The sequence below is a fragment of the Musca autumnalis genome, unplaced genomic scaffold (genome assembly GCF_047663935.1).
Source record: "Musca autumnalis isolate F117 unplaced genomic scaffold, ASM4766393v1 scaffold_1, whole genome shotgun sequence".
NCBI classification, from domain to species: domain Eukaryota; kingdom Metazoa; phylum Arthropoda; class Insecta; order Diptera; family Muscidae; genus Musca; species Musca autumnalis.
This window is the reverse complement of record NW_027411644.1, coordinates 821,330-837,963: the sequence shown is the minus strand read 5'-3', so window position 1 is coordinate 837,963 and position 16,634 is coordinate 821,330. Positions and strand designations below refer to the sequence as shown.

Below are 16,634 nucleotides of genomic sequence, written 5' to 3'. Positions count from 1 at the left end.
ACATCATCAATATTGGAATCAATGGAAAGAAAGCATGAATCCAAGTTTTTAAAGCTGCACGCGAAAAGTGGTCTTGGGAAATGTAAACCAATTCGAAGTGCTCAATATGATTTGGCTTAAACTGGCTTGGAAAACCACAAACAAAATGACTTGGTTCAAAGATTTAAGGTCTGCCCCAACATGATGCAGATGAGAATAACATATTCCCATGTTTATGATACAGACCAATCGGCCCATATTTGAAAAGATCTGCATAAAGTCAGGGCAAGGAACTAGATTTCCGCTAAGCACACAACTCTGCAATAGGAGAACATCAAAGGTCCAAAATCTCTTTAAAATGTGAATTTTTCCAATATAAGCCTTAAATAGCAATTCAAAATTATTTGGTAAATATTAAACCATTGAGGGCCGATAACCGCGAATATGGTTTGTTCGTATTTTTATACCCTCCACCATATGGTTATTAAGTCTGGCATTCCGTTTGTAACTACTCGAAATAGGTCCACGTTTTCGTATAGCCCGCATACAAAGTGACGCGTCGTCGTTATAAGGAATTTTTAAGATATTTGTCCCATTTGACCACCGAATTGGTTGTAATTTGGTGTTTTGTGTATCCAGAGGCTAAAAAACATTTCTACCAAAGTTTGTTTATATAGGTCCAAGTTTTGGTATAGCCCCCATAGAGCGCCCCATACATAGTACACGTCACTTTAAGATATTTCGAATGTATTAGTCCCATTTGAACACAGAATCTTTTGTATTTTGTGTTTCCAGAGGCTACGAAACATTTCTACCATAAAATTCGGTATTTTAAAGGCTTTAGCCTCATTATCACACCGAAATGGCTGAAGTTTGGTCTTAGTCTTCGTTGGGGCTATAAAACGTTCCATATGAAATATGTTGGTATAGGTCCGCGCCTTTATATATCCCCCATAGAACTTACCTCCCGATTTTCGGTGTTTTGAAGGTTGTGGCCTCAGTATTCCTCAGAAATGGCGGATATTTGGTATTTAGTCTTCGTTGGGGGTATACAACTTTCCCTCAGAAACTTGTCGGTACAGGTCCACGCCTTAGTATAGCCCCCATAGAACGGTATTTCCCTATTTTCGGTATTTTGAAGGTTGTGGTCTTAATATTCCACCGAAATGGCTGAAATTTGGTATTTGGTTTTCATTTGGGGTATTAAACGCATATGAAATTTGTCGGTATAGGTCCACGTCTTCATATGTATAGCCCCCATGGAACGGCACCTCCCGATATTCGGTATTTTGAAGTTTGTGATCTCAGTATCTCACCGAAATGGCTAAAATTTGATAGTTAGTCTTCGTTGGGGGTGAAACATTATATTTAGTCTCCGGTATTGTCCCAAGTTTTTATATAGCCCCCATAGAAAGGTCCCTCCCAATTTTCTGTATTTTGAAAGTTTTAGCCACATTATTCAACTGGAATAACTGAAATTTGGTATTTAGACTTCGCTGGAGTTACGAAACTTTCCTCCAGAAATTTATCGCTACAGCTCAACGTTTTATACAGACTCCATAGAACGGTGCTCCCGATGTTGTTAACTATCCAAATCCAGAATATCCAGGTTTAGGTCTAGTCGTATGTATTATTATGTATTTCGCTCAATTCGGAAAATTGTAAATATTGGTCCATGTTTTGGAAAGAACGAATATGTCGCCCCATATGAGCTGTTTTGAAGGGAGTATTATCAGTTGAGATATATGTACTATAATAGTTCTACAAACATCACAGGCGGGACAGGGGAGACTTCTCTCATATCAATGAGTGCACCCCGATTCATATTAGCTCAATGATATGGGACCTACTGTTTATCGCCGAGTCCGAACGGCGTGTCTAAGACACCACTTGTAGAGAAGTTGTACAAGGCTGAAATAATCAGAAAATGTCGCCAACATTACTGAGGGGTATTTTGCCACCGTTGAAAAGTGTTTGATGTTGACTGGCCGGGGAATCGAACCCACGACCTTCAGTGTGCAAGGCGGGTGTGCATACCACTGCACCACGGTGGCACCCGAGATATATGAACTACTCCTGCAATAAAAGGAAGAGTTTAGTACTTTTATAAACGAAATCAAACTAATTGTTCATATTCACTTCAATACAGTTCGTGGTGGAGGGTATACAATGTTCGGCCGAACTTAACGCTTTTCTTACTTGTTTTCATTTTGTTCGTGTCGCACAGTTATATAGAAAAATTTTTTGTTTTCTTTAAAGAATATTAGGGTCTGTTTGTGAAAGAAAAACTACTAAACTCGTGTATGATTTTCAATATTTGTATTTGTTTCGAAGCAAAAACAAACTCAATATTACCATGAAAAGGTGTTTTTCGTTCGCATTCATTTTCTTTCGACATAGTGAAATAGGCCTTTACAAAGCTACGATATTGAAATATCGGGAAGTGTTGGACTACATAAAGGAAATTAACATACATTTTTTTGAAAAAAAATTACAGGATGGTGTCGTTGAATGCTATAAATGAAAATTATTATATAAAGTACAAGTATTTAAAATATTTTTGAAAACTGTTGTCCTTTGAAATTTGAATGTCCTTTAAAAGGTCAACATTATGAGAATACTAAAAATCATAAGTGCCATTTTACTCCATTTTGCCTATAGTTTCAGACGAATATATTCCGGTTCATGTGTAATTTTGGCTGTCGGACGGTGTAATGCTCGCCCTCATAACATTGATATTATATAAAACAGGGGCCTAATTATGTGATTCGATATCGAGTTGTTTCGTCCCGAGTACTCAAAGTTAGGATGACAACATTCGTTATCGATTTATTGAGCATAAATTTGCAAGAAATTATTCGTAGCTAAATTGCCTATCGTAAACCAACAAAATGAAAGACTTCTTAATGTCTTTTTGTAAAAAATGTAAAAATTGTTGTTTGTTGTCGGTTTGTATATGAAAAATAAAATTAGTAAAAACATCTCAGAATTTTTTAACACAAAATAACAATAAAAATTGAGAAAAGTCCTTTGCACTCGTTTGAAAAATAGAATTAAAATTATAATTAAAAAATATATACATATACAAATGTATGCATTCATTAGCCAAAATGTACTGTTTGCAGTCTTTAAAAATAATTTAAAAATTTTCCGCAATAAAATTTTAATATTAATGGCATTTTTTATAGGAGAACAACATTTAATAGAATACATCCGCCTTTGTTTACCAAAGGAAAGACTCTTTCGGAGAGGCTAAGCAAAAAAACCTACCAAATTATCTCTCATTTATTTTGAGAGAGAACTATTAAGGTAGATGTATTAGCAATCTGTTACAACAATGCCAAAAAGGTTTTGTAAGCATAAATAATTTTCTTATTTTCTTAGCACTACTTCATTCCGAAATTATTATTCAATGTATTATTCAACAAATTCCACAAATATTGACATGTTTTCATTCATAATTTTGGTTTTTAGTTTTTGTTTTAAAATAGACACATTTTTTGGCGTCTACCTGTATAATATTCCCTGAAGATTACCTGATCGATTACCGGTTACTATCGAAAAAATCGATAACATCACACATTTTTTGACTTTAGTTTTAGACTCCAACAAGTATGTTTGGACGAAATCAGTTTCAGATAATTGGGAGACGACTTAGCCATAACTCCCGAACAGAGTAACCGATTGGGTCCAAATTTTGATAATATTTTAACCAAACTTAGTTAAACTTCGAAAAGTTGGCATGTCAGGTACATCCCCCCAAAAGTTAAAAATGTCCCTAAAAGGTGCCCACGATAACTCTCGAAGGGCACAATCGATTTGTTCCAAACTTTGAACATCGCAATATTTCTTAAAAAATCAGAATGAAATGTAACTATATTTGTCCATTCATTCAGATGCACTCCACGCAAATTTTCCTATTACGACGGTACATATTTTTCGGGGGAAAGTTCATATGTACTTACCAAGTCCATACATACCGGTTAGCAACAAATGAAACTACCGATAACATACGAAATGAGTATCCGAATTGGGTGAAACTTAGCACATCATAAAATTTCGTTCAGATATATGTCAACCTACCAGAGGGCCTATATTGGACAACATCTTCGGATACCTCCCTCACAGAACTTAAACATTTTACTTAAGTTTGAAATGTTTACCTAAGTTTGAATTTTTTACCTAGGCCATTCAATGCTTCCTGACAAATTGGGTCAATAGCTCTAAATCCTACGGCGAACATCTAAAATTACTGATGGGCTCAATAAAAAGCAGGGGAATGAATCCCAAAATAAAATCCACTTCGAAAGTGGTCTATGTTGGTGCATATCTTCAGGTAACTACTCCGCAAAAGTTCAACAAAGTTCAAATCAAATTTATTAGCAAAACGTTACCATTTATTCCGAACGTCTACAAATGATAAGATAAATACCCAGAAAAGTGACGATTTTTTTGGAGTGAGTGTGTAGCCGGTAATCGATCTGTCCATAGCTCAATTCACAGGCCCTGTCGTTCTGTCCATACATAGCTCAATTCACAGGCCCTGTCGACTGATACTTGTTTACTTTATATTGATGATTAAACATCAAACATAAACAAACTAAGTACACGGCAACAAATACATGAGTTCTTAAAATGGGTTGGGGGGTATTTGTTGGCGTGAGAAAACCACTGTACGCGCTAGGCAACCATGAGAGGGAGAAATTTCAAATGCAGATAGTTTTGCTTCTTTTCACCCTACTTGTTTTAAGCAACATTCACAATCAGAACAAAAACTTTCTATAAGGATAATATTTATTCATGTGATACGAAATCAAACAAGCCAGAGCCAAAACAAAAAGAATTTCAAACTGAGGGAGCTGAGCTGAACTGTAACGAACAGAACTGTTGCCGGTTTCATGTGTATTTTTTTCTGTGATTCCGTTTTCATTCTGCATTTGGCCTGAAATAGCACTTTTGTCTGTTAGTGGGTGGAGATGAAAGTTGCTATCTTTGGTGCAACAATAGTCTCGTTTGACATGTTTGTGGTCTGTTGTACCCGGCAGTACCCCTCCACATGTCGCTTGCTGTGGTGCAAAGGCTACCAAACCTGCATATGACGTACCAGGGAGACACATTGTTTTCCCATATCACTTGTTTCCCATAATGTCGTATGCTCAATATTCTGGCGAATGGCTAATACATAAACAGTGAAAGGTTAAATGGGTTGAGATGTCGATGCCATCGTAGCTTTAAATCCATGCTTGAATCACTTTTTTATAGCCGCTATGTTTGTTAACATATCATAGTTAAAATTCAAGTTGTTCTTTAATGTGTAAAAAAATATAAATTTATAAGTATGGGTGGTCTTAAAAAAAATCGATGTTGATTTGTTTGACAGCTCAGCCTAAAATGTTTCACTTTGTTAGATTTTAATGTTGCCAAAGAGTGAGCACAATTTGAAGATGTTTAGATGTGCCACTGGGCCTCGATGTTTTGGAAATCTCGATTTTTTGGCTATTTGGCGAATTCGGCGACCCATATCTCTGGAAACGCTAAAACTATTTGCCCGTATTATACATAAAATTCATTCTGTTTTTAACATTTGATGTTCAATAACAAGGTATTACTGAATTCAAGATAATGAAGCCAACGTCCCCAAAAACGTAACTTGGTACCACTTAGGGCGAAAATGGACCTATTGTAAAAGTACACATGTTCCGTCCTGTATTATCATTTCTTGGAAGAAAACAATTATGGGCAAAATATTCTAAAGAAGTCCAAATATGTTTCTGGTTCCACATCAATGAGTTTTGGTATATAGATTTACACAAAAATCGCCATTCCAAATTTGTGTTTGTTATCGACTTCAAACGATGCGCGCGAATCATACGGAGTTTTAAATTCTGATAACTAGAAAAAAACCTAAAAAATCGCGCTTTAAAATAATAAGCTGTAATATCCGATTATCACTAAAAAAATTTGTAGTCTTTGCGTATATGCAAATATACTCCTTAATGGTTCCAATGAAATCGCGAAAAAAATTATTAATAAATTTTATGTATAATCTCGATAATCCGGACACCACATGTATCGGCGGTGTCCGGATTATCGAGTACTAACAAAAACATATAACTTTGTACGTTTAAATCATTAATAATGGACTTTTACTAGATAATCACCTGACATATAAAATAAACAAATTTATATTAAGTAAATATTATGGGTTACGACCATTTTATATTGCTCCAGCGCACAGTGTGGCCAAATTCAATATTTTGTGCCAAAAATGCCAAAATTTTTTTTTTAAAAATTTACAAAAATTTTACATGTAGGGATAGAAAACATTCTAGCTATGAGAGAAAATTAAAAATTTCGTTGGTTGTACCGCTATTTTTGATGTAACGGTACCTATAACATGGACTTTTTTTACGGCAAACGAATACTCAAAAACACAGTGAAATTTGTCGATTTTGTGTGGACCATATTGTCGCGAGTTATTGAAAAATTTTAATGGTTCTTTTTGCTAAACTATAGTACGAAATCTGGCGTATTAAAATATGTTTAAAAGTAATTGCATTTGTGTAACACTTCTGTAGAAAACCCGGATTTGTTTTGGAACCTTTTCTACGTGTATATCTTATATTGGTCTTTTTAAATGGGATATAACAAAAAAGCCCCGCGGTTATCCGCAGTTCTAATAGTACACAAATTTAGAGGAGCTGTTGAGCTATCAATTTCTCAATAAATTAGCTGCGACCACGTGCGACGCCGGGATATAGACCCCCTATAACTGTACCTCCCGATTTTATATATTTTCAAGATTTTACCTACAGCAATTATCCGATTTAGTTAAAAATTGAAATATAAGGTTATTTACGAGAACACTATCTCCCTACCAAAAATTGTCAAAGTGGGTCCATTTTTTAATATAGACCCCATAGAACGGTACCGCCCATTTGAAGAGTTTTTGGTGTTTCTGTCCACATTTGCCAACCAAATCGGCTGAAATTTTGTATTTTGGGATCTCTGCAAGTGAGAATCATTTATTATAAAAGCTGTCAGTGTATGTCCACGTTTTAATATAGTCCCCATATAACGGTACTGCCCCATATTAAGGGTTTTAAACGTTGTGAACACAGTTTCTAACCGAAAGTTGAAATTTCGATTGTTTAGCTGCCCGCTACTTTAAAACTTCAAGTTATCATTTGCTATTTATTATTCATTTCCACTTTTTGTATTACCATGTCTCTTAAAGTTCCACACAATATTTTATTTGATATATGGCTAAAAACGCCTCGACATAATAAAGTGAGAAGCATTCAGGAGTACATTACTAACAATATTCCAACTTCATCAAATGCAGTTATCGATGAAACCTTGATAAAAAACATGTCATCACGTTTTTGCGCCAAGTTACGAGAAATGTGGATTGAAGCTGGAAGAAATAAAAATCGAGATTTCGAGTTATTTTGGGATGTCTACTGTCTGGTAAATCAATAGATTCGGTAAAGTTTGATGAATACGCACAAGAAACGTGCAAGGTTTATTTAGAAAATTATAGTTGGTATAATATGCCGCCCACTGTACATAAGGTGTTATTTCATGGAAAATCTATAATAGAAGCATGTATACTTCCTATTGGGCAACTATCGGAGGAGGCACAAGAGTCACGTCACAAGGATACAAGGAAATACCGCCACAACTTCACACGCAAGATTTCTAGAATGGCCACAAACGAGGACTTTTAATATCATCTGATCCATTTATTTGTAGTTTAAGAAAGAATTCAAAAACTAAAAAACATTACTTAAACAGTGAAATATTACCATTTTTACGTTAATTAAATAGTCTTATATGAGTTTATTTGTAGTATTTTTGTTACAGTATACTTTTTACTTGAACTATTTTAAGTTGTTTTTATTAGAGAAAATTCTGTTTTATGTTTTTATTTCTTTAAATCTTTATTTTAAATAACACTTAAAAATTATAAATTCTGATTTAAATACATATATATATATTACACAAACTTAAAAATTATGAAAAAAAAATTTTTATTCAATAAAATTCTGTAGAAGGCGTTGACCGAATATCACATAACTACATGGAATATAAGTCCACTGTCTGATAAACATCTCCTCCAAATTTCATAGCTCTATCTTTTACCGTTTAGAAAATACACATTTTTGGCACAAAAATCCCATTTTGGCCACACTGTGCAGCGTAGTTTAGGTGATATTTGCTGATTATTTTGTCATCTGAAACTTTTCGGCAACTGGTGTATATCTATTCATAATCTTTTTAAGGATATACACTTCGTACATACATATATTGTATTTCCCTTCAGATAGAACTTCAGAATTCAAATACACTCATCTCATTATGGGGAATAATTAGCGATTTCTATGAACATCACCAAATGACTTCATCTCGTCTACGAAATCAAAAAGGAACATTGTTTTATATAAATGTAATTAATAGCTAACGAATAAGACAAAATGTAATTTAAATCTACTGGTTGCATAATTACGAGACTGCAATACAACAATTCTTAGTTACCGGTGATTTTGAATATCAAGGAAAGGAAATAAAAGCGGCCATGCTATATTGTTAAATTTATTGATATTCCTATATAAGGACTTCACTCGTTTGCTCGTTTAGCTAGAAATCCCAATGAAAACTAACCTATTAATCTAGGTTAAATGTCCTTGGAATAATCATGCCCCAAGAGACTTTCTCACTAATCGGAAGTCCAATTAACTAATTTCTTTAGAAGAAAGGACCACCCAATATCGATTTATCAGGAAACTAGGCTACCCAACCCTAGGTTTTAAATACTGTTGCTTGTCATAGCCAATCATCAATGGTTGAACGGTACGAAAATTATTTGACAGATTCAAATAGTCATATTGACTGTATAACTGAGTTGACAGGGGATGTCTAGTAAGACGAGATTTGGACCGAAAGCCTTGAAAAACTTAATAGGAAAAATATTGATGTCCGGATTATCAAGGTGAGAAAAATATGTGATTTCCGAATAACCGAGTCTACAATGTAAAAAATTCTAGTGTCCGGACTACCGAGTTGTAGTTCCAAAAATGTTTTGAAGAAAAAGCTGTTAAACTTACAACAAAATAAGAGCAGAATCCAGACATCATGACAAATAATATTAACCATAAATCATAAAGGTTGTAGTTATAATATTCAAGCAATTAGCAAAAAGAAGAAGATTGATTATATGAAGAAAAAAAAAATGAAAAATCTTTCTGCCGTCATATTTTATTTAAATGGTTTCATATCAAAAGTATAAGAAAAATTGTTCGAGTTAATTTCATTTTTGCCAAAATTGTGGGCAATAATGGCGATATTCTGCTACAGCTAATTTTACTTTATAGTTTTCCTAATGGCGAACATTAATACGTCTTTTCATTAAATCACGAATCCATTCCAATATTAATCCATCAATTAATATTAAAATAAACTTCTATTGAAAATTAAAACTTTTAAAATGCACATAAACCGAAAATGGTCAAAATCACATGATGCGCATCCGATTTTTAAATACAGCGAATCATTCTCTTTTAATTGATATAATGTTTTTGAAATTCTATTTAGCGACCACGATGTAGTATCAGTAGTATTTTAGTGTTAAAAACTTTAAAAATATCATAATTTCCACAAAAGTGTATTTACTTTTTATGCTCATCCGGTTTCAGTGATCACCTTTAAAAAATACATCATAATATCGTCGGTGTCATGCTTAAGTGTTCCATTCGCCATTTTTGAGATACAGGTGGTTTCCACAGGTTTCCGGTATGCACTTTCTAAATTTCTAGTCGGCTTTCTCCTATCTGCTCTAGTTTTCGAGATATCCACGCATTAAACTAAAGCTTAAACTATTTGCAGTTATGAAACTAATATTTTAATAACTTTTCGGCAACAGTTAGCAAAAAAAAAAAAAAAATCTGAAAAAAATCGACTCCAAATTGTCAGAAACAGATTTCGTCCGAACATGCAGTGGCTTCCAACTAATTAGGGACAACAAATTGACTTTAATATTTTACTGGATTTCACTTCCAATATATGAAGATTTTTATGAAATAAATTTTGTATATGAGGTATTGGTATAAGCACTATCGAGTGATGTTAAAACATACGGAGATTCGCCTTATGCGAGGGAAGGACTTCCTACTTTTCTAAAAATGGTCCATATTAGCCTTGCCAGTTAATTAGGGACTGTAGTAATGAAATTAAATTAACGTTAATTGAAGTACATTTTTATTCAAGAATTGATTGAAATTAATTAGTTTATAATGTATTCAATCGATTTCATGCATTATCCCCACCGCAAGTCCTTTAAGGAGCCGAAATATTACTAGAATCCCTAATAATGTGAGCTTAGGCCTTATTTTTCATTAATGCACCAAAAATATGAATATTGATTTGGCTCTTTATGACAAAAATTATATTTATAGACAGACATCATTCCGAACCAATTTTAAATGAAATCGAGAAAGCTATTAAAACGAATTTTTTGTTCCTAATTAGTTGGCCGTCACTGTACTTGGGGTCTACAACCATTATTTCGATGAGGCAAATTTTTGTACGTATCAAAGTATGTTTATATACCCCCGTTAGCCTAAAGGCTGAGGGTATACCGATTGCCGTTTGCGTCTGCGCATAAGAGCTCTGAATTAAAAAGATATGGCCACTGGAAAATTAATATTTGACACATTTACTTTTTAATTGTTTGATTTTTTATAACATGGCGTCGTTTTTATATGCTTTATATCTGACCACAGTCGATAACCTACTTGTACTTGTTTAAAACTATTCTTGACTTCTTTGATTAGAAAGTTCCGTTATTAGAATAGAAGCAGATATATTTATCATTACAAAAAAATTCAAAATATGAAAACTAAACCATTAACACCAATATAGATATGTATTTGGTATTAATTTAATGCTCAGACGACCTAATTTAATTATCAGGATTTCATCTTGGAATACATATATTCAACAGAATCACAGATATTATCCATTAACATAAAAATTCCACAAATTGGATAATGGGATAGAATAGCGTATTTTTCAATATCTCTGATATTTGACAACATCCTGTAATATAATTTATTTATTATTTAATATTATTTATTTTGATTAAAATTTATCCAAACAAACTTGGAAATTCGTCATTATAATTAAAAATGAAATAATTGAAAAATAAGATGGTTATAGACTATTGCGATTTCGCCGTTGCTTGATCCCATACTATGTATGTATGGATATATGTACATAAATCTTCTTTGCATCAATGTAAAAGTGATATGTTCCACTTTTATGGACAGTCATTTGTGTTGAAATAGCGCCAGAAAGTTTGTGACTATTCCGACCCTAGATATTATCCCAACATATTATTACATCAAAGGTATAATTTTTATCAAGATATCGAAGAACTACATATTATCAATTTATTCACAAATAATATTATTAACGATACTTAAAACTGAGATTTTTCTGCCATGTACTGTGCGGTCAATGTCTCATTTTTTTTTTTTTTTTTGATTAAAAAACAACAATGGCGTGTTGGGTATGAAACCAAATGTGTTTACATATGTTACATAGATTTTACATTGCTTTCAAAGATGATGTAGTCAACAAGATTCGGTATTGGCTTATTTCTATTTATTATACTTATAATATTCTGAATGTATGTGGGCTGCAACAAAAGACTGGTAATTAAGGGATAATTCAATAAATTTGTGTGTTTCTTCTCCATTTTTCCCAATAACAGTGGATGAATGTGTGTACTTCGAATATTTCCCTATGGCTACTGAAACAAATCTAAATCGGATTACAACGTACATTTTCGACAGATTGAGAGGCACTCATTCTCCAGCGTTATAGGTTTATCCTTGGTTTCACACTTTGATTCAATTTTGTTGCTTTCGCTCTTTCCACGGAGTCAAAACGAACTTTATCAATCTTCGAATAAAGTTCATTAATTACCCCAAGAACTCATGCCCAGGCAAGCATCGATCCATGCAAGGACATGAATATATAAACGTAATGCTGTTATAATTACAGAAGCTGACCAAGAGAAATGTGAAAAGTTTTCGAATAGAGACCACACACTCGTTGGTAGGCGTACAAACATGCTTACAGTTCATGTGGCCATCATGGTTAGCGTTTGGCGGAGATAGTTCGAATGCCTGGTAGTTGATTTCAAGTGAAATAAAAACAAAAGCCCTCCAGAACACAAGAGAAAATCAACTTTTTTTGGGTTCGCTTTCGTTTCCATTATGCTTCGAGTTAGAATGGAGCAGGGGCAATGAAAAGCCAACCAGAGTGTGCATCTCTTCTGACATGGCACTAAGAAGCGAAAAAGCGGCAAAGGCATGACGATGTGTCTAGTCATGTTCGAACATAAATCAATTAAGTCAATTTCCGCCTGCTACCGGCTAAAATTTCCGGTCGAAACGATAGCTACGACAGGGTGTTTGTGGGTGGTTATAATTGTGTCTTTTCGTGGTGAGACTGCTTGGAAGCTATGCAAAACCACGATTACACATTTGCTTTGATAGGAAGACGTAGCATAGCCGAAGAGGACCACCAAGACGATAGGAAATGGGCGAAAGTTCATAAAACTTGGCAATATTTCAATGTACAAGTAGTTGAGGTTTTGTTTTTACCAACTGGGGGGTTAATCAATGTCGCGTGATTTATTTTACAGTGAAGAAAAAGGCGACGATTGGTTCTGGGCTGCATTCAAAACATTGCTCAACACATTCTTAATCTTGTTATTTTTTGCCTTTTAGATTGGATTGCTGCGTGGCGGCCGAATGTTAGCAGAAGAATCTCCTGAGTACTTAAGGCAACAGTACAATGCAGAGTCCTTGGAAGAAGTATTCTTAAAGTTGGCCATTCTGCAAAATATGGGCAAAAGACGGCGTTCTTCCATAGCCCAAGAAATCGTCGAACAAGTGTCTGTGCCAGCTATCTCGAACCCAGCATTAGATTTGTCCGATGAACAGGGTGCAGCTGAAATATCCGGGGAGTTCGGTGACAACATATCAATGTCCTCCGCAATTCGTGATCCTATAAGTTCATCATCAGTGCCAGCGCCACCACTGCCGCCGGAGCAAGAGATACCCGCATCTTTCTGGTACCACTTGCACGTCATGAGTGGGAACCATTTACATGCATTGATGTGGAAGAATTTCCTGTGGATGGTACGCAATGTTGGGTAAGTGTGACTTCATACGCCGGCAGTTTCCTATACCAATTGATGCTTTTACCTTTCTGTAGAGTCATGCTGTTCATTTTGGGTCTGCCTGTAGTCCAAATAATTTTGTTTTGCTACGCGATTGGACACGATCCTACTGGTCTAAAGATAGCTATAGCCAATCACGAACTTTCCGATGAAATGATTGCCCAACAGTTCTGTCCCCAAACCATGGGTTGCAATCAGACGATGTTGAGTTGTCGCTACCTGGATATGCTTGTCAAAAACAAAAGCTATGTGCTGGTGAGTTTTTCCCTTCCCTGATATATTGCTTTATTTTTTTTCTAATGACGTACATACATACGTATTTGTCTTATTGAAAAAATAAACACACCTTAAATTATAACATCTCTAAATTGTGTGCGGAAGTGTTATACATATTAGGTTTATATTTCCGCCAATAATAATAATAATAATAATAATAATAATAATAATAATAATAATAATAATAATAATAATAATAATAATAATAATAATAATAATAATAATAATAATAATAATAATAATAATAATAATAATAATAATAATAATAATAATAATAATAATAATAATAATAATAATAATAATAATAATAATAATAATAATAATAATAATAATAATAATAATAATAATAATAATAATAATAATAATAATATAATAATAATAATAATAATAATAATAATAATAATAATAATAATAATAATAATAATAATAATAATAATGATAATAATAATAATAATAATAATAATAATAATAATAATAATAATAATAATAATAATAATAATAATAATAATAATAATAATAATATTAATAATAATAATAATAATAATAATAATAATAATAATTATTATAATAATAATAATAATAATAATAATAATAATAACTAGTTACATAAAAAATACCTAAAATGTGTTATGGAGCTTTTTGCATTATTACAATGAAATATTATCACATAAATAAAATTCGATCCGCATTTGTACAATTTGAGGTTCGACGCTGTATGAGGCAGCTTAGAAAAATTTGTTATCCGTCGTAGCACAATTTTTCTGAATAAATCTAAATATACAAAAGAACGAAGTAAAGCCCTTATAACACGTAGGCGATATTTAACAAGTAAAAAAGTATCAGTCTGCTTTTAAAAAAGAAACCATTATGGATTGTTTAAGTGGTGCAAAATTACATGACAAAGAATTGTTAAGACCGTGTGTCATAGGTGATTCACCTATAACAAGTCACTTGCACCCCTGATTCGACTCATGATTTGGTCATCGAACAATTTTCTGGGATGATTTGAATCACGAGTGCGGGTCTTACGAAACCACCTATAGAGAAGTTGTACTTGGCTGGAATACTCAGGAAATATCGCCTACATTACACCCCCATCGTCACATCTATACTGCTCTTTAATATCCACAAAAAGAAACAAGTTTCCAAACATAATATATAAATATTTTTTAAATTGTTACAATACATTGCATTTGAAAAATCAAAGCTCGATGGCAAAGCTTAGACTCTTATAGCTGGTTTACATTCGGCATCGTTTCGTGATTTCATTCGATATCAGCAAAATTTGCCATGAATTCGCATATGAAAATGAAATCATCTCATTTAGTGATTTCAACGAAATGAACATCGAAATGACAATACTCATGATATGCAACCCTGCTTTTGCCTAAAAAAGTACGTCGTGTTCCCGTATTTTTTAATGGTAAAGTTAGCAAAAAGCGACTTGTCAAAAATTGCTTTCGCATACAAATTTGTTCAAAAAATACTTGAACGGAAAAATAACAGATATTGCAAAAACTCTAGCGGAAATGTCCAAGATCAACGTATCAGATGCCAGGAAACATTCTGCTGCTAGGAGAATAGGGTGTTGCTCAGCGTTATTTTTACTATATTGCAGGTCTTGCAACACAAACGGCAAAATACCACAAAATATTTTGTGGTTGCTGATGACTGACAAAAATTAGCGACCACACTAGCAAGCAACCGATTATTTGAGCAAAACTGACAGTCAAAACTGATCGTGTGTACCCCACTATAGGGTTATCAACCATTTTTCGAAACTTTATAAGATTTTATAACATTTTTCTGCAGAATTACCTGTAATAATGTATTGTTGGTTCTAAGGGCTGGAAAATCTCCACGTTTTGACGTGGTTAAACATTAGGATGGCCTAAAAAAGAAAAGTTATTTACAAGTGAATACCCCCAAACGTCCATATGCGACTACAAGAGTTTTTAAATATTTATTTAAACGAATTCATTTAAACGAATTCATCGGTCTCGTTTATTCTTGAGCTCATAAAATTGGGGAAGAGTACTTTGTTTCAATGCAAAGAACTAAGAGAACTGATGAGTCCAAGTGACATTGGACGAAACTAGTCTTCTCTGCCTTTTCCGAAATTAAATCAATGTTAACTGCATCTTCTACGCAGCCTGGAACACGAGAAAAATCATTTTTCTGTTTTTAATGCGTTTTTCTCACACTTAAACCGTTATAGCTCAGCCATTTGTTAACCGATTTTAAAAAGCTATGGCTTGATCGAAAGATATTATTCTCTCCTTCTAAATAAGCTGAAGTAGTGCGATGTAGAAGAAATAAGTTATGCTCGTTCAAAGTTAAAAATCCAAGAAACACCGCTTTTTGCTACATTTACCCTTATAAAATCCAAAAACGAAGTGACCCAAAGAAACAAAATGTATTTTCGTCTTTCATGGACTCCCACAAAACCAAATTTATGCATCAGAATCCATGCAAAATTTTCGTGTATCACAGCGTTATTTTATAATGATCACTTGCTACAAATTTGCTTATGTACTTCAAATAAGTTTCCGAGATAAGCAGAGGAGACAAATTGAAATGACTGCATCTAGAAACCCTCAATAAATGTAAGTATGTTTGGTTAAATAGGACCATATGGAACAAAGAAGTACTTTCAATGGATGTATATTTCTAGAAATTTTTCTTTTCTATTCTTCGGTAAAGGACTTTGCGAAGACAGACGAAAAAGAACTGATAGGAAACCAATTCTTGATCCTCAAAATTTCAACAAGTAAAAAAGTATCAATCGACTTTGCCGACAGGGCTACAATCTCAGCCTATGTGAATTGAAACGTTCATCTATGGACAGATCGACCGGCTACACAACCAAAATACTTTTCCTCAAAAAGTTTGCATTTAGAGGATATTCAGAAATTTGTGGCTCCTTTTGAGTGTGAAAACTTTCTTATTGCGAAAGAGGTACTTGAAGTTCAAATACCTCAAAAAAGGAATGGACATATTTAACGCAATTTCGGCCGTGGAGTTTTATGAAATTATTTGGAGAAGTGTGGATTTTCAAGAAATGTTATAGTAGTAATATCCAAGGTACTGCAACGGCTTAGCAACCACATAACATCAAATCAAGTCA

The 16,634-nt window shown here is 33.5% G+C and overlaps 1 protein-coding gene across 1 annotated transcript in view; it reads left to right on the top strand.

The window, feature by feature from the left end:
* Positions 1 to 16,634, top strand: part of osy (ABC transporter oskyddad) — a 99,312-nt gene that overhangs the window by 77,017 nt on the left and 5,661 nt on the right. The window contains exons 6-7 of the mRNA XM_073979414.1: positions 12,777 to 13,204; positions 13,267 to 13,486. Coding sequence (XP_073835515.1) covers positions 12,777 to 13,204; positions 13,267 to 13,486 — 648 coding nt within the window. The remainder of the gene's footprint in view (positions 1 to 12,776; positions 13,205 to 13,266; positions 13,487 to 16,634) is intronic.